At 38.1% G+C, this 19,920-nt stretch overlaps 1 protein-coding gene and 1 long non-coding RNA gene across 2 annotated transcripts; both read right to left on the bottom strand.

Annotated features, from left to right (window-relative positions):
* Positions 1-12,399: 12,399 nt before the first annotated feature.
* Positions 12,400-15,691, bottom strand: LOC147239663 (uncharacterized). Its single transcript, XM_086195453.1, has 4 exons — positions 15,663-15,691; positions 15,455-15,541; positions 15,165-15,349; positions 12,400-15,055 (listed from the first exon to the last, which is right to left on the bottom strand). Exons 3-4 carry the CDS (start codon positions 15,263-15,265, stop codon positions 14,416-14,418), a joined length of 741 nt encoding a protein of 246 aa, XP_086051579.1. The 5' UTR covers positions 15,266-15,349; positions 15,455-15,541; positions 15,663-15,691; the 3' UTR covers positions 12,400-14,415.
* Positions 15,692-16,077: 386 nt separating this feature from the next.
* Positions 16,078-17,355, bottom strand: LOC147239662 (uncharacterized). Its single transcript, XR_015111493.1, has 3 exons — positions 16,651-17,355; positions 16,372-16,547; positions 16,078-16,267 (listed from the first exon to the last, which is right to left on the bottom strand). It is a non-coding gene; the product is annotated as an uncharacterized LOC147239662 (long non-coding RNA).
* Between the last annotated feature and the right edge of the window lie 2,565 nt (positions 17,356-19,920).

Raw genomic sequence — 19,920 nt, 5'->3', positions numbered from 1 at the left:
TTCCCTACTGTTACACCGGCCTGCGCTCCCCTTCCATGAACCAGTCTGCCATCCAGTCCCCCATCAAGCTGGCTTGCTCTCCCTGCCTCCCCTACCAGAAGCTTCCTTCTTCAGCTGTTATTAACATTTCCATGTTTCCCACATTCTGCATTGTAAACTGTTTTCTTGTCTGTAACAACATCTACTGCACGTCTGTCCGTCCTGGGTGAGGGATCCCTCCTCTGTTGCTCACCCTGAGGTTTCTCAGATTTTTCCCTGTTAAAAGGGTTTTCTATGGAGTTTTTCCTCAGTCGATGTGAGGGTCTAAGGGCAGAGGATGTTGTTATGATGCCATGTGAAGCCCTTTGAGACAAACTGTTTGTGAAAACGGGCTATACAAATAAAATTGCCTTGCCTTGCTGTAACATTCACAAGCGAGCGTGCATTGTTAAGTTTGCTTTATCATTAGCCTGCCATTGCTTGTTGGCACTTGCCATGACACATTTATGTTGTCGCTTATTCAATTTAGCGGAGTCATCTGCAACAAGCTATATCATTAGTATTACATGGTTTGGACATTCCCAAGCTAACTAGCATTGTTAAGCTAACCTGATTACCCCAGTATTTGTTTTTTTGGGGGGGGGCTAGAATGATGAAATACATTGTTCATGTTGTAATCATATCTTGCTTTTGAGTTTATGGGGGACATACACCATATATCATGCAATCAAAAACATCTTTGTACTGACAGGCTATAATGTGTTGCTATGCTAGCTATATATTTTTCTGTTACACCAACCGAAACACCTGTGTTGACGCCCCACTTACAAACTCATACAATGAAAAGAAGAGGACTGTAACTGATGTAACTGGCAGTCAGCATATAAAATACTGAGTATGTTCACTTCAAACCAGCTACAAATCACAATTTAATCTATCAGTACTTTACATATTTTAAAACAGGCCATTTTGTGAGCACAGAGTCTGTTATACTTCTATTTTTTAATGGTTTATTTCTTGACTGCTAGACTTCCTGCGCTGATTTATGCCCTATAAATAGCTCTGAGGATCATCTGCTTGACTATATCTGGGAAGAACATTTAGAGGTAAAGCTCACAGCATGGCCTGTAGTGCAGCATCTCTATTTAGGCTGAAGTCCTTTTTTCTGTGTCAGGTGATGAAATGCCCTTGTCACATTAAGTGGCAGATCTCAGGACACTTAACATTCCTCCCCACCCCCTCGGCAGATGCAATGTGTTTTTAATGACATTGTCTGCTTCCTGTCAAGTCAGCTGGGGGCTGATGTGAGGAAAGTCACCTGTAGAAGGACACTGGAAAGAAAATGTCTTGAAGGGTAGTGCAGGAACTCTGCTGGGTTCTGAGTTTGTTTCTGGGTGTGTTTCTTCAAACGCTCTGTTCTTTTTAACTGGGCTTATAGGAATTATTCCATCACAAGATTGAAATGGTTTATGAAAATGTCCAAAGGGAAATATGAAAATCTTTTCAACTTTGATATGAAAGTAGAGAATGTTCAGATAGGAAGGTACTTAACTGAAAAAATTGGCATGAAAGACAGAGAGTTGGTAGAATCGTGTGTGTGTGTATGTGTGTGTGTTTGCATGCATAGACGCTTGCACGCTGGATACCTCGCAATTCAGGTGTGCTTCACTTGCTTAAACTCTGGTCAGCTTTATCTTCAAATCAAATTAATCTGCTTCCCTTGGGCTTTTGTCTCACATCTCTCTCATTTCTTTTTCTGTTTAATTTCCTCATGCTGGTCACTTCTCACAGAGAATTTTCTATGGGTTTGAAAAATGCCTGGCAAGGTAGAGAAGAAATTCTCACAGGACAATGAAAAGACGAGAGAGAGAGGAGCCGCCGGTAAGAATCCGATATAGGTGCTGACATGTCCGTCTCTGTTTTGAGTTCTATTCAAGTGATCACATGTGGTTACTAACCTTTAAAAAAGGACATATTTGATAAAATGGAGGAAATAAGAAAGTTGGAGAGAAATCTTGGAGAAAGTAAATAACTGGACAGGTTCTAAGTATGTATACCAAAAACATTTTAAGTGACAGATGCCCTCTAGAGGCGAGCGAAGCAGGAACAGGGACGAGGTCGCGGCAGATGATGGGTACTGCTGAAGGAGATAACCACATACTTTCAACTGAGGACTGTGTTTTTATTGTAATCATGATGGAGGAGGACAGAGGACATGAAGGAAACGCTTAACTCCTAAAAAAATATGTGAATAGTTGCCGTCATTTCTTGATATTTTTTACAATTGATTGGAGTTTCAAGTGGTTAGCACTGTCGCCTCACAGCAAGAAGGTTCCGGGTTCATGTCCCAGCTCGGGAATGGTTGTCTGTCTATATGCATTGGCCCTGTGATGGACATGACTCGCCTCATGCCTAAAGGCTGCTGGGATAGACTCAAGCCCCCCTGTGACCCTTAACAGGAAAAGCAGTAGAAAATGGATGGAGTTTCAATCTGTAAATGATAAACAGACTGCATTAAATCCAGCTTTTCTAGAGCACAAATCCCTTGACGAGCTTGTATAACACATCCCCATTCACTCATACGTTCATAGATTTCTAGCAAGCCCTGTGTAGGTACTAGGACGCACCAGACCTTGTAATTTTTGGCTGGATGGAAATGTTTAGTTTTGTCCTAACTTTGTACAAAGGTCCTCTAAATAGCATGAGTTCAACCAAATTGAGGGGCATAAGTGGCCAAGCAGAAAATCCTTCGACAAATAGACAATACACTGCATGTTCGCTTTGGAGACAAAACATCATCTTTCCTAAAACTTGTGTCAAATCTAACCAGGCTATCAACATTGCAATGACACACCCCCCCCCCCTCATCTTTTGCAAATACTGACCTTGGAAGTGATACTTTACCTAAAAGAGGCATATTTAGTCTTTCAAGTATTAAACAGGTGTCTTGATCTCCACTGCTGTAACATTTCTTTGAGTCCAAAATGCAGACCGAGCCAGTCACGCAGATTGAGCTTGATCGTCATGGTGTCTGATGGCTAAACTGACCAAAAATGTCTGTTTACAAACTCTCATGGTCCTTGTCAGTATAATCCATGTCTTCTTAATCCAGCTATATGTTCAGTAATCCACAAATATTTACAAATTATAATGATTCCAGCTACCTTGTATGAGCAAGTTGGTTTGAGTATGTAATGTGGTCACGGTCAACTCCAAGTGTTGGTGGATTATCCCAGATGATGGGCTGGAGGGTTGGGAAACAGACATGTTTTGGGCAATGATTCTGTTTTGTTGCTGTAGCTGTTGTTAGCCGTCACTCTATTAGCTTCAAGCTAACTATACATGGCTGGCTCTCTCTGTACTCTCACAAAGTAATGAAGGATGGGGGAAAAAAATGTGTGTGAGCTCAAGACACTTATTTGTATGTACTTGGTAGACACTTAATAGATGAAGTATTATTTAAGATATAATAATATATAATAATTCCTACACCGTGATCACCCAGTATGGATGTGAACTCTATCAACATTGCTAAACTGCAGTAATTGTTATTTTCTTCAGCCACCACTCCGGGTGCACAGTTTGTCGTTGATATGCTGAACTTGTATCATACCATACTAGTTACACAATCAGTTGATGCGACTCAAAATTAGATGTGTGTGCATCCAACACTCAGAGCAGGGGGGTTTTAAAGTGTATTTTGAGCTAATTTTCTGAAAACAAACGCCTGCTGTGACAAAACAATGGAAGAAATAATAGCTTTAGATTGAACCGAGGCAGTCAGTCCTGAAGAGCTGATAGGAACTGCAGGAGTCACAGGTTAATTAATTCATCACTACCAAAGACCCCTTTGACTTCATTGTCACTTAATTTATCATTAAAATATTACAGCTACTTTAACCTGAAGCTCTAGCTGGGATGGAATCTGTTGTAGACGACCAAGATCCATGCAGAAGGTATCACTGCACCCTAGATCGCTTTATAATGGAATCAAAGCGCAATGTTTTAGTTCTCCAAAAATAGGACCCTGCCTGCTTCGCCATGTGTGAGGCAAAGCAATGCATTGTTGAAAGGCAAGCTGACATTAATTTGTCAGATGACAGCAAAAGAGCTATCGCAATTGATTTAGTCTGTGATGCACAACCAAGATGAGCGGCCCAGTAAATAAAACTTGACTTAATTTTAGATGTAGCCTATTCCTAAATTGGCAGGAATTCAATCTGTTCTGAAGAGTTTGAATATTTCTGTCTCATTAGTTCTTCCCGAGATCAAATGTTTTAAATAGTTCACATTTCATGACATCAAGTATGAGAAACAATTGGGTCGCCACTATTAATGAGGTGAAACTGCGTATCAGAACAGTGAAAACTGACGGGGTAATGTAACCCAAAGGAAACGCATGCAGCGATAATAAGCTGACTTTAAAAAAAACAGCATTGCCCCCTTTGCATGATACTTCATCTGACAGGTAAAGTGAAAAATGGCCAAGAATGACAGAAGGCAATTAAGACCAGAGTCTGAAATGACAACCACACTCTTCTGTCAATTAGGACGACATATTTAAAAATAATTTAAACCTCTCAACCTACACTCTGCTGTGCTATCATACTGCATTAAAATTTATTCATAATTTCAGTTCAGCTTGATAAAAAGCCCCTTTGATTTTTGTTACTTAAATGACAATATACTTTATGAAACAGTTATACCAGTGAGATTACATTTAATAGACCAATATAGAGCAGGTTACTGATTTATTCAGAGCAGCGCTGTCCTTGATTTTTCCAACTTCTCATTCATGTTTTCCCAATTAAAGACTCATTTGTCAGTTGCACCTCTCCTGCAGAGCAGGGGATGGTATTTCTAAGGAGCAATAAATAGTATTTAGATCACGAACATCAAAATGGAACATGGGGCTCTGCTCCTAAGATGTAAACGAGGATTAATACTGCCACCTGCTGACATAAAAGATATAGCAGGACATAAAATTGGCAATCCGAGCAACACACCTCTGAGGTTCCTAAATTTTTTTTTTAGTGTTGGTGGTGTTTGTTTCTTCAATTGTCAGCAAGATTACGCAAAAACTATTGGGCTGATATTCATCAAACTTGGAGAAGGAGTGTAATATCGGCTAATGAAAGATGCAATTAATTGGTGGCAATGGGAAGTGCCTTTTTTTTTTTAAACACCGTAAGTCCTCCTATTGGGTTGCCAGAAATAGCTAAATAGGTTGTTGAACCTTGTGTTTTTATGAAACAGTGAAACAGCTGGATGTGACAAAAATCTTTGGAAATTCATCAAAATTACACAGATTTGACCTCATGTGATGTACAGCAACATATTCCTAAGTGTGTGTGTTCTTTAGTGCCAGTCTACTGGTAAAAGGAAGTGATATTTGCGCCACAGTGCACACAAGTCTGCTAGGCCACACAAAATTTAAAGCCTCACACCCCGACGCGTGCAGGGGTGTGAGGGCTTGCGCTGCTTGCAGGTGAAATTTGGACCCGGGCAGGAAAACGGAAGCTCACATTGACGGAGGTACATGATCCCTGAAGGCTTTCCTTAATCATAATACTCATGAAGCCAGCTCTCTTATTCTGGTATTTATGCATGAACACCCCCCCACCCATGTTTACCTTGCTGTTTGTTAATGAAATATTCATTTCAATAAGGAAAAAATAAAACAACAATCAGCTGTTTAGAATAAGTGCTCCGTAGAGGTATCTGACTGAGTTCTCCCGACAGTCTCTCTACGTATTGTTGATTTAACCAAGGTTTAACTTTGTGTTTATAATAAATCCCAAGTTCTCCCAGCAGAGGCATTTTTTTTCTGCTTGGATTGCTTAAAAGCTTCCTCAAGAGCAAAGCCTCTTCCACTCAAATGTAACAGTAACCATTTGCTATAAATGGTCAATTCCTTGAAGTGTCTCTCACTGAAATGCAAATCCTCACTTTTTCATCTTTCATGGTAGGACATCAAATTCTGACAGTAAAATTGGCTGTCAAGTTATTAACCAGACAATATTTGAAACTAACTTCCTTTCTGCACCGTTGCCTGACTCATTCTGTGTGAAAACCCTGATACCCTCGGGGAAAGGTACCACAGGGGATCTTAAAAAGAGCTTTAATACAGCAGTATTTACTACAATTTTCAGTTTGTAAAACAAACAATAAAAGTCTTAAGATCCTGCAGCTGAAATCAGGAATCACTGTGACAGTTTAGTCTCTTCTTATCTACTGGTTGCTGGAAAAAAACTTCTAATACAGATATAGAAATGTGAAAACATGTAAAAAACAAAACAAAAACAAGCCTTGATATATATATATATATATATATATATATATATATATATGTATGTATGTATGTATGTATGTATACACTATATACACACAAACACACACACACACACACGCACATACACACTCAAATACAGTTAGTTAGAAACTGCAAGTCTGTGACCTCCTGTCCTCCCAGAACCAAGGAGGGTGGGGACTTGAGCACCGCCCACTGTTCCTCCCACTTTAAAAATATAGGCCTGGATGAGGCCCTCTCTCCTTTTCTCTGGTCTACAGACCGTGTCTGTTGGCGCTCACCTGGGGTCCGTTTCACAAAGCAGGTTTAGTGAAAACTCGGGGTCTATTAACCCTGAAATAAGGAAAACACAGAGTTTTCCGTTTCACAAAGGGAGGTAACTCAAACCAGAGAAAGAGGGTTAACTCTCGCCTGTTTCACAGACAGCGGTAACTTAAGCTCTCGGTCAGTTACCGCAGTAACAGACGCTATGAAACTAACCTGGTCGGGACCAGGTTTTTGTCAATGAAACTCAAGTTTCTCGCTGTCTCCGCCCACTTTCAGAGCCACACACTCCATTTGATTTCCGCATTCATTCATCAGCAGGCGAGTTTTGGCGATCACAACACATCACAGTCCATTGTCTATATACACAACCTCCTCCGTCCTTCCATTTGCAACATCACCAGCTGTAGTCATGCTCTCACGTCATATATATATATATATATATATATATATATATATATATATATAAATATATATCAAGCCATATTACATTTTATGAAAGCACTTGTGCCTCGGGGGTTGGGTTCTAAGGATGAACTCCCTCAGCCACTGGCCTTCCTACACTTTGGCTTAGGGCCAGCTCCTGTGCCTCTGTTAGAGGCGGTGGTGCTGGGCCACCACTCATTCTACGGGCATCTCCCTTCTTTCTGTTGGCTGAGTAGAAGTCTGTGTTAGTTAGTTTAAATAGGCTTAATTATTTAACAGAACATGATATCGATGAAAAGACATTTGTGTATGAAACCAGCATTATGTTGGGGATAAAACAACTATTGTACACAGTCAAACAGCCACTTAATATTTAATTTACAATGCAGAACATGGGGTACCCCATGAGATTGTCTGACCTGTTTGAATGATGTTTTTATGCTTCATTTTAAGTTGCTGCCAAGTGCGTTTTTCCCCCGTGGTATTGCATCTAAACGATATAAATTAATGTTCTACCATGTAAGCAGTTTTCCTCCGTAATAATCATGATTGCAAAGGACTACATTTAAACTCACGCATTGACCCGAAGAGCAATGTTCTTCCACGCCATCTCTCTCTCTTTTGCAGCTGCAGCGGTGTTGCACTTCTTTTATAACGCGTGTTGGAACTCTTCATGTGATCGCATCAAGATTTCCAACTCCACTGACGTAAAAAACGAAGCTCTCCGCTGTGTGGTGTGGTGTAGTGTGGGGAAAGAATTATAAGAACACAAGTAAAATATTCACAAGCCCTTTCCTTTCAAAGTGAAACGATGTTTTATTCCCTGCATTTTATTTCTGAAAAAAATCGCCGATTGTCGGCCAGTTTAGGCCGATTACCGATTATTCTCAAACGGGCCAGCCGACGAATCGGTCGGGCCCTAACACACATACATATATACATACGTACATATAAAAACATACACACACACATACACATATATTCAAATCAACATACACATATATGCATGTATAAAAACATACATGTATACATACATACAAACTTATATACAAAATATACATGTACACACGTGTATTAATACATATATAAACACATATACACACATATATACAAATATACACAAATACATATATACATACATATGTTTAAACACATACATATATACACACAATATAATTACATATATACATACTTGAATACAAACATACATACATATGTGTATGTGTATATATGTAAGGATATGTGTATGGATATGTATATATGGATCTATATGTATGTGTGTATATGTAAATATTTATAAATGTATTTATGTGTATGTTTATATGTCTGTGTATATGTATGTGTGTATATTTTTGTATGTCTATATGTATATATGAATTTGTATGTATGTGTGTACATGTTTGTATAAAATGTATGTGTGTATATGTATGTATATATGTATTTGTATATATGTGTGTTTAAAAACGTATTTGTTTTTGTAAGTGTATGTATATATGTATTTATACATGTATGTATATATTTATGTTTATATATGTACGTATAAATGTATGTGTGTATACTTATGTATGTGGGCATATCATGTATACATGTATGTACATATTGATGTTTATCTATGTATGTATAAATGTTTGTGTGTATATGTATGTATGTGTGTATACATGTATGTGTATATGTATATGTGTGTATATATTTGTGGCAACATATATGTATTGGTTTTGAAGTGCATACATGTGTGTATATATATATATATATATATATATATATATATATGTGTGTGTGTGTGTGTGTGTGTGTGTATATGTATGGATATGTATGTGTATATATGTGTGTGTATGTATACATGTATGTATGGATATGTATATATTTATGTGTATATATGTGTATATTTATATATTTACGTATACATTTAGGTGTGTATATATCCATGCACATGTGTGTATGTGTGTATATATATATATATATATATATATATATATATATATATATATATATATATATATATATATATATATATATATGTATTGACATGCATAACTATATGTATATATATATGATAGGTACATTTGTATATGAATATATGAATGATACATATGTGTATATATGTATTTATGTATATGTATGGATATATATGTATGTGAATGTATGTATATATGTTATCTATGTATGTATGATGTATGTATGTGTGTATACACATATGTATATATGTATGTTTATATATGCATGTATATATTAATGTTTTTGTATGTATGTATGTTTGTATATACTTTTATGTATATAAGTAGTGTATATATTTATGTATGTGTGTGTATATATTTATGTATATATGTATGTGTATTTACTTATACATGTGTGTAGATGTACATATTTGTATGTATATAGGTATGTGTATATATTTATATATGTGTATGTATATATTTACGTGTACATGTATATGTATATATGTATGTTTGGATATGTATATGTGTATTTATGTATGTATATATTTTTTATATAAATGTATGTTTGGATATATTTGTAAGTATATAGGTATGTATATATTTTATATATATATATATATTTATGTATACGTGTGTATATATGTGTGAATTTATTTGTATGTATATGTTCATATATGTATGGATATATATGTATGTTTATGTATGTATGGATATGTGCATGTCTATATATGTATATATGTATGTGTATATATACATATATGCACACACATACATATACACATACATATATGCACACATACAAAATATATAAACATATAAACATATTTATGTATATAAGTATGTGTATATATGTATATACAGTATGTATGTGTATATATTTATTTATATGTATGTGTATATATGTATCTATATAGTTACATACATGCATATGTATCCATCGACATAATACTTACATACTTTTATATATACTTATATGTGTATGTGTACATACATGGGTATATGTATACATACATGTATGTGTATAGGTATACATAAATGTACACTACACATGACTATATGTATATCTCTATGTATATATGAATATACACATATATACACATACATGTATACATACGTATGTGTATATTTGTATGCATATATGTATGTGTGTAAATATGTATATGTATGTATGCATATACATAGTACTTACATATATACGTTTACAAACATGTATGTGTATACCTATACATACATGTGTATACATACCCATACATATATACACATACATCCATACCTACACACATCATATCTATATCACTAAATTTTAAAATACATATAAACTACATATATATAATCTATACATATCCATATATATATATATATATATATATATATATATATATATATATATAGATAAATTTATATATATAGATATATATTTATTTTAAGATCTTTCCCACCCCGATGGAACAAAGAAAGGATTCTTATCTTACTCATACAAAATAATATTTATAAAATAAAAATGTACGTTGATGGAAAAAAAAAGATGTGATAAATGTTTAAGGTAAACCCCCACCAAGAAAACTGTTAGTGATCAACACCTGGCTTTACACAGGATTCAATGTTTTTTTAATACCACATACAAAACATTCACATTGTGCTGTCAGGCACAAGTAAACAGCAAAAGTAATGCAAGAATGTAAATCGTAAGTGCTGCTCTGCCATGAATCATCGCATTAACACATCTGTTCAATTTTTCTAAAGTTTCAGAAAAGTGTTTGAGTTATTTCACCTAAAGAGGATGTTGCACATATGCCCGTTTAAGGCATGAGGTAACTTTAACACATGTTAACACAAGTGTTTAATTTCATAAAAGAATTAGAAATATAAAGAGAACTGTGTTGTTTCAAACCAAAGACAGGAAACAATCTAGTAGTTGACTAAATAATACTTCCCTGGAAGTGTGTAAATGCTCCTGCAGCTCATCTTCTTATTCATAATAACCAAGTCAGGTGTGTAAACAATGTAATCCAGTTGTTTGGATTTAGGATTAAGATGATGCAAAATGTCCAGAGAGAGAAGCAACACACACATCTGTGAGCGTGACCATTTAGGTATTTAGAGACGCGGATGAAGAGATGTGTCCACAGATGATTTTGTTAAGTTTAAAAATAAAATAAAGGGCACATAACTTACTTAAATTACAGGATTTGTTTGATTTCTGCCAGGGTTAATGTGGATGTGGAAGCAAGTGGACCCAAATTTAACAGGATAATAATCGCAAATACACAGAAGACTCAGGGCAATAGGAAGTAGTGAACCCAAGTGAGGTTGAACGCTGACTCTGCTAATGTCACAAGCAGAAACAGGTGTGAAGGCAAGGAAGGAGCTGATTGGACAAGAGCTGACGAGAACTGATTAACTGACAGGTGGATGATTCACAACAACAACAAAAAAGCTGGGAAAACACACAGGAAGTGTAAAGCAAACAAAGATATGGGAAGGAAGTAATTAAAAAAATATATAAAAGGAAATGACTAGAATATAAGAAAATAAGGTGCCAAACACACATAATGCACAAACATAGCTCAAGAGAAAGACAAGAAAAAGGTTTCAAGGTTTTCTCTTTTCATTTGGTACAACCCTTCACTTGAAACCTGTCCAGGGTCAACCCCACCTCTAACCCAGTGTCACCTGGGATTGACTGCAGCCCTGAGGGAACCTTAATGGATAAGCATTTTTATAGAAAATGGATGGTTGGATGGGCATTTGCTTGAAAGCAAGGTTGAAATGTTAAGATGTTAGAGGTGAAAGATAAGAATAAGTGTAACTGCATATTTTGGCCACAACTTGAATTTTCATGGGACTTGTGACAAGGTTATATCATGGGAGCCAACTTTAGTGGAAGTCTGATTTAAAATACAGTGAGAGTGTGAGCTGAGACAGTAGGAGGGAAGCGATGCCTTGTCTGTTTTTCAAATACATGCACCGCCAGCTTCAGATCCAAAATGTTACTGCGTTGTCACACTGTTTTAGTTTTATTTGAGACTAACTCTGCCACGTCGCCTCACCTTCTTATTACCTCAAGAACACGTGAACATTCCAGTAAACAAACACAGCTTTATACTGAAATCCGTTTCAGGTTGCTGCTTCAGCTCAGCAGTAAACTGTGCCCGACCCATGAGACTCTCAGTAGTGACTCTACTGGTCCAGTTAGAAACAAACACAACACGGTGTTAATCACATGGTCATGTTGCTGATTCTAATTCAATACAAATTAGATTTAGGGCTGTGGGGCCATTGACACAGGCTGCTGTGGAGGCTCGTTTTTAAATTTGTCATCTCTTTAATACAGTATATATTGATGTCTATATCTGTACAATAAAAGGAGCCAAACTATTTGTTGATATGATAGCAAGTTAACACAGTTATATAAATCACGATTGATAAGTCTTATATGTACATATCTTATTTGTGTGTTTAGTATATACATATACACACATTTATTCGTTCACACCTATCTAAATATATACACATATACATACATATAAATACAAATATACATACGTACACATATATACACATTTATATCCATACATTAATATATACATACCTCTATACATATATACATACCGCTATACACACACATATACCTATGTACATTGATACATACACATACATATATACACATATACCTAAACATAGATACACATATACATATATACACATACAAACCTATATACATCCATACTTACATAGATAGTAATACCTACATACCTACTTACCTACATACATACACATTTACCTTCACATACATACATACACACACATACCTATATACATACATATATAAATATATACAAACTTATATACATACATAATACATGTTTACATACATATAAACAAATGTAAAACACAAATTTAAGACAAGGATAATGACTCCACCAGCCAAGATGTTGCTATGGCAACTGTCAACTGTCAAAGCTTCCACCGCTGATATTCAATTTACAATTCGCCTTTAGTGAGCACTTTTTCTATTATTAAATATATTTATTTTACTGGGTAAAATGTAAATGTTGTAAATAGTTCATTAAATTGGTTAATTTATATACGTATTCATTTATTTTACTAGTTAAAGCCTATGTCTTGTTCATTGTTAATAAAGAAGTTGTTGCCAAGATGTTGCTATGGCAACTGGCAACTGTCAAAGCTTCCATGCTAACCGCTGATATTCAATTTACAATTAGCCTTTAGTGAGCACTTTTTCTATTATTAAATATTTATTTTACTGGGTAAAATGTAAATGTTGTAAATAGTTCATTAAATTGGTTAATTTATATACGTATTCATTTATTTTACTAGTTAAAGCCTATGTCTTGTTAATTGTGAATAAAGAAGTTGTTTCTGATCGAGACTGCTCTAAATATAAATATGAAAATATCTACATATGGCAAATTAACGGCATTTACTTCAAACCAAAATCTAGATGAATTAATGTGAGCTGCACATACCTACAATACACCATAATAGCACATCAATGATAAGGGAAAGTAGTGTCAGTCTCACAGTCTAGAGGAAAAACACATTACGTACTTCTTCAAACTGTTTCAGGACCATGGTATACACATGTGCATGTACGTATTCATATATTTCCATCCATCCATTTTCTACCACTTATCCTGTTAAGGGTTGCAGGGGGCTGGAGTCTATACCAGCTGCCTTCGGGCGAGAGGTGGGGTTCATCCTGGACAGGTCGCCAGTCCATCATAGGGCCAACACATATAGACAGACAACCATTCACAAATCACAGCCACACCTACGGTCAATTTAGAGTATGGATTAACCTAGTCCCCTCTTACTGGAGCCTATCCCAGCTGCCTTCGGGCAAGAGGTGGGGTTCATCCTGGACAGGTCGCCAGTCCATCGCAGGGCCAACACATATAGACAGACAACCATTCATACTCACAGCCACACCTACGGTCAATTTAGAGTATGGATTAACCTAGTCCCCTCTTACATGTCTTTGGACTGCGGGCAGGGCTCAAACCAGGGCTCAAACTCTGAACCTTGTTATGATGCAACAGCACTAACTACTGCCGCCAGTGTATGTGTGTGTGTGTGTGTGTGTGTGTGTACTGTACATCCTCAATCCTCCTAAGTACAGTTACTGGTTCCTGAAATGCATCAAGCTGGCAGCTTTGTTCAATCAATAACATTTTATTATGAAGTACATTTAATTAATCAATTGCAACTTCACATTAAAAAAAAATAAACATGATTAAACACCACTTCTTGCTCCTCTTCTTTCTGTAGCTCAGGACTTTGGTGATCCCCCACTTCCTGTTAATGTTTGGGCTTTCATTTTCAGACTTGGGCAGAGCCCTGAAGTGCTTCCTGCATCTTTTTGGCTTGACTTGATAACAGCTGCAGTAAAAATTTCCTACAACTGAGTGAAGGTGTGGTGCGAGGAGACGATAGCTTGAGCCGTTGGTTGGATGGCAGGCATGAAACAGGGGTGGCTCACAGGTGGGGGCCTGAATGTGTAAGAGGGTACTGGAAGGCAAGCACAACCGAAGGGCGGCTCATAGACGGTGGCAGATACGTGCGAGCAGGGAGCTTGAGCACTGGCACAACTAATGGCCAGCTCACAGGAGGGGGCACATAGGTGCGAGGAGGGAGCTGGAGCATAGGCACAACTAAAGGCCGGCTCACAGGTGGGGGCACATAGGTGCGAGAAGGGAGCTGGAGCACAGGCACAGCCAAAGCGTGGCTTACCGGTGGATTCACAAATGTCTGAGCAGGGGGCTTGAAGGCTGGCACAGCTGAAGGGCGACTCATGGGTGTTGGGACATAAGTGCAAGCAGGGAGCTGGAGGACAGGCACAACCGGAAGGCGAGGTGGAGGCACGCAAGTCTGAGCAGGGGGCTTGGAGGCAAGCATGACAGAGCGGTGATCGATGATCGAAGGCATGATGATACGGGAGGGGCGTTGGAAAGCAGGACCATCAGTCCTGGCCTTCTTGGATGGGTGATGTGATGTTGACCTCTCATCATCACCGTCATCTTCATGTCTCTTCCTCTTCCGTCCAGAGGGAGGAGACCTCTGTGGGACAGCGTTGTGTAGCCAAAGACATCTTGCCTTTGTAATGGAAGACTTTGCACTGCAAGACAAGAAAAACATCCATCAACTGTGTAAATACAACAGACAAACAGTATTTTCAAAAAAAGTGGAGAACACAAACATGTAATTAAACGGTGGTCGTGACTTACTAGGTGCTGGTTTTATAGCTCTTTAAGTGGTCCATCGTGATAAAAGGATGCTGCAGGACCTCATGAGGTTTGATTCTGTCTGAGGCCTTCAGCTGCAGCATCCTTTTTAGGAGGTCCACAAAAAATTCCTGATCAGCCTTCTCCGCAGCTCAATCTGCTGGATCCTCAGAGTTATCCATATTGAGCTGGAGCAAACAACAACCATCAAAGTCAGATCTTGAAGCACCTCTGTAGTGTTTTAGCTGCTCCTCTGAAATCTTCATCGTCCCATTTTTGCAGTTGACACTTACCAGCTTGAGCTGATCCAGGGAATGGAGCCTAAACCCTGTGGTCTGCTGTGGCTGACGCCCTGTCTCCCAGTAATAATATTTTCGACTCTGAAAAGAAAGAACCACATATGAATGAACTCTTTTGTGTACACTGTGTGTTTTGACACACAAAAGAACACAAGTGTTGTGTGGCTTAGTTACATCTGAACAGCAGTGAGGAGGTACAAACCTTGATTTTCCAGAGACCGTCTTTGCCCTTTGTTCTCAGTCTTCAGCCCTGGAGTTAGCATGTCCTGGGGAATGGGACCTAGTGTGTCCATGACGACCCTGAGCTAAAGGTACCACACAGTGCATGGATTGATTATTAAATGATAGATAAGATAGGATCGGTACAGTTGACTTTGGTTGAAACTTACCACCTCATACTCATTGGATCCCCGAAACAGATGGTCACCGATCAACATGTGAGCCACAATACAGCCCACAGCCCACATGTCTATCGGCTCAGAATACAGCAGTCCCAAAATTACTTCTGGGGCCCTAAGAGAGGACGAACATCCAAGATCACATTAACCAGTAAATCATAAACTAGAGCCACATTATCAGCCACAAACACACCACTAGGAGATCAAATATGGCTTCAGTTACTCACCGGTGTCCGCAGACCTGAACAGTTTCGCCCTGCTGTACCTCAGACACATGTCGGGCCAGGCCAAAATCAATGATTTTGACCCTGCGTGGTTCTTTCTTGTGGTTGACAAGCATTACTTTGTCAGGTTTTAGATCTGTATGTATTAGCCCTTCTGCTTCTAACAAGCCAAGTCCACTAGCGAGCTGAAAGGATATTGAAGAGAAAACATTGAGTTGATGACAAGGTCAATAGTATTCCATCAATATACTTTTAGGATGGATTAAGGAAGGAATGTGGAAGAACATACCTGTTGTATAATTTGCCTTATCTCCTGCAGATGGAGACAATTGGATTGTGTCTTTCCAAAGTCTTGTGAAGGTATTCAAATTCCAGGCAAAAATGTCCACTGCTGGAAAAGGCTTGCTCCCACTTGACAAACAGACATGTTTCGTCTAGCTTTTTCAGCTTTCCAAGCAGGACCACCTGGAGCGATAACCAAATAACATTTGATTAGCATGAGATTGTCAGAGTATAGTATTTTCACAAGGCAAGCACAACTCAAGCGATGCTTCGTTTAATGTCCTACCTCACGTTTGCCATCAGTCTCTTGCATAGTTTTAAGTGCCACCATTTTCTGATGGCCATCCTCGTCAGTCCTGCAACATTTTGGACTCTCCCAAAGCCGCCTTGTCCTAGAAAGGACAAGATCTCATATTTGGAAGTTCCAGAGGTCAGAACGGTTCCTGGGACCAAATTTTTGGTTCTTTTTACTGACATCTTTTGAGATCTGATGAACTCAACTCTGAGGGGGAAAATGTAGACACAACACTGGGAAACTACGTAACACTAACACTGTATCCTCTGTACCTACATGTGCAAGATCTATACATTATATATTTTGGCCTGTGGCCACAAAAGTTCTCAGTTTCCAAAAAGCTGTATGTGCAGCTACTGTACAACTAATGAAGACTGACGAATAAAGATTCGAGAGGCTGGAAAATTGCTTTCATGAATCATGTTTGATTCAGACGGTTATCAACTGCTTAATAATTCTGCCTTCTTCACGGAAAAGTGTGACTGACGGGACACCCACGAAAGAGTGCTGTTGTTTGTCCTGTATCCACGGAAAGGCTAATACAGTCACAGTCTTTATACGTCTCTGTGTGCTGTAGCGAGCAGTGAATAAACCAATGAAGTGGTGTTACTGTCTAGTAACCAAACAACCCTATGGATACAAGCGTGTGTCTTCCCACCAAGATCTTCAAGGGGCCTCGTCTCTCATTTTCTATGAACTGCTTTTTACTGTTCGCAGCATGCTGTGAAATGGTGGACCTTGATTGATTTATACAGGTCACGGAGCACGAAGGAGGAGTGAGAGGATGAGAAAACACAAATGTAGCTAATAGCACGGGTTCAGGCAGGAACATAGAGCCATGGACACCATCCTTATCAGCAGAGAATCTGAGCGTAGCTGATACTTCTACAGTAATTGCCATCTTTTCACCCCCCCCCCCCCCCCACACACACACACACATTGTGATCTGTTTCCTCAATCTCTTAAGCCAATTTCCTGTTAGCCCTGGCAGGAGTTCAAAAATAAAACCCACATATATGTATATATTCTTCAATATTTTAGATCCCAGAAGAATTCTCACATCAGATTCTTAAATCATGACGGACAACACACTGTCATATGGCAGGGACTCTTGATTAAACGTTTCTCCAGTTCCAGATAAACATGTCCTTTAATCATCTGCTGCGTGCATCTCTATTACTCCAAAAAGCACAAATAGTGTATGAAGTCACAGCTGAACCATCAGATTCATAAACTTGGACTTGTTTTAAACATGCTTTTATGAGCTCAAGCCAGCAAAGCTATACTCTTCTTGTTTGGACTCCAGCCCACACTGGATTTTGTATTTATGTACCACTGAGACAGGCAAACCATGTTTTTTCTTGATGCATTAGTGTAACAAAAGACACATAAATGAAGTTGACAGCAAGGATGCAAAACCATGAATATTTAATCCTATGAGCAGTAAAAAAAAAAAAAAAAAAAATTCTGGTGTGTCAGTGTAGAGTACTTCCATTATGTTTTAAACACATTCTGCACTAAAGACGACACTTATACCCTAGAGGATGAGGAGAAAATTTAAGGAGGGACCAAAAAGAGAGAAGTGTTTTACAGTATTTTCCACTATTCTTGTCGTGAATAAATCAGCAAAACACACTTTGAAGTGTCTCTGGCAGCAGGCCTGTGTTAATCTCAACTGTGTGTGTATTAGGAATGTAACAAACGCAGCAGTAAAATGCAATATTTAAAAAATTCATTGCTCTCACAAGGAGAATGTCACGTGAAACTCATTCCTTACTGTCACCAAAGACTCAAACTGATCCAGAACATGTTCATGTACAGAAAAATGAGGAAAAGTCAAAGGATTTCTCTCGTTTTATATCGAGTGTTCGGGCACCATCGTATCACAGAGTCATCAGCTGTCTGGCTCTCCTATGGAACCACCTGCCAGCTCAGGTCCAGGAAGCAGCTGACATCCTCTTCCACCGTAGACTTTTAGATGAAGCTTAAGCTGCTGTAGGCCTTGAGGTTATGAAAGCACCCCGCCCCCCCGCTGCTACTTCTTCTTCATTGTCACTCACATTAGAGATTTAGAACAGATTCACCTTGGGGACCTGGGCCTAAATCTTAATACATTTGATGCCAAAGTCCATTTGATTTGATTCGTGTAAACACCCTTCAGTTTACTTTGCACTTTTTCTTTTCAGTCAGAAAGTGCACTTTTGGCTGCTCGAGGAACAATTTTGTAAACGTAAGAGAACAGAGTGAACTGAGGGGTGTACTATTTTCTTTCAGTTCATTTTCATTCATTTGTATTTTAACTTCTTTAACCAGGCAAGCCATTAAGAACAAATTCTTATTTACAAGGACAGGCTGACTTTTAAAAGGGTACACCTTCAGCAGTAAGTATTTGTACCCTTTAAAGCACGTACTGGAACCTGCATTTTTAGGTGCATGTGGTCCCTTACTGTATAGGACTGTGCACACATGCGTTTGCACAGAAGGCCTTTACTCGAGAGAAAGTTTCACAGTGACTTCCTGAGTTTATAAGCTGTCCATGATGCTTTTAGTAATCATTAGATAAATAAAGTGTGCATTTTCATCATATGTGACATTGATTTTGTTCTGGATTTAATTAGAGGAAGTCTGTTTTTATGTCATACATTGCGCGCATCAGTGCAGACAAGCTGTTGCTGAGAATAGTGAAGCGTCTCATCCTCACTCTGAAGCAAAGAATACATGCTTTGTTCTCGATGAATTGTTTGGATTATTTCTATAATTAGCTGTCCATTATGCTGAATGTTGCATGCACACACCTGTCATCCACTTGGAGTTCCACACAAAAAAAAAGAAAGAAAAAAAGAAGACAACAGCCAAAAAATGTCAATCTTTTGGCTACAGAATCCACAAGCTACTCGTTATATAGCCCATAGTCTTTGTAGAGGCATATCATCGGTTGGATTACAGCCTAATGGATGAACAATATTTTGCCTGACATGTTCAGAAGGTTTGGCAGGAGGGATGGACGTGAGATTTCAGGTGAAAGGAGGAAGAAGACTCAAAAGAAGTGACACTACATCGTACACGATGTTCATTCTTTACACTAATGATGCCAATGGCTCAAAATCTCTCCAGGCTCCTGCAAGAATCTTACAATAATCTGTTATCCTCTTACGAGAGCGAAAACTTTGCCTCCTCCTGAGACTTTCTGAGATAGATCACTGTTCTTGTGATGTAAGATTATCCAGCACAAGTTTGCAAAGAAGAACCTGGGAGATTTCA

This window comes from Aulostomus chinensis, chromosome 23 (genome assembly GCF_037954235.1).
Source record: "Aulostomus chinensis isolate RoL2024-O1b breed Wild chromosome 23, RoL_Achi_v1.0, whole genome shotgun sequence".
NCBI lineage: Eukaryota > Metazoa > Chordata > Actinopteri > Syngnathiformes > Aulostomidae > Aulostomus > Aulostomus chinensis.
The sequence above is the reverse complement of the archived record's forward strand: the minus strand, read 5'-3'. Positions and strand labels throughout refer to the sequence as shown.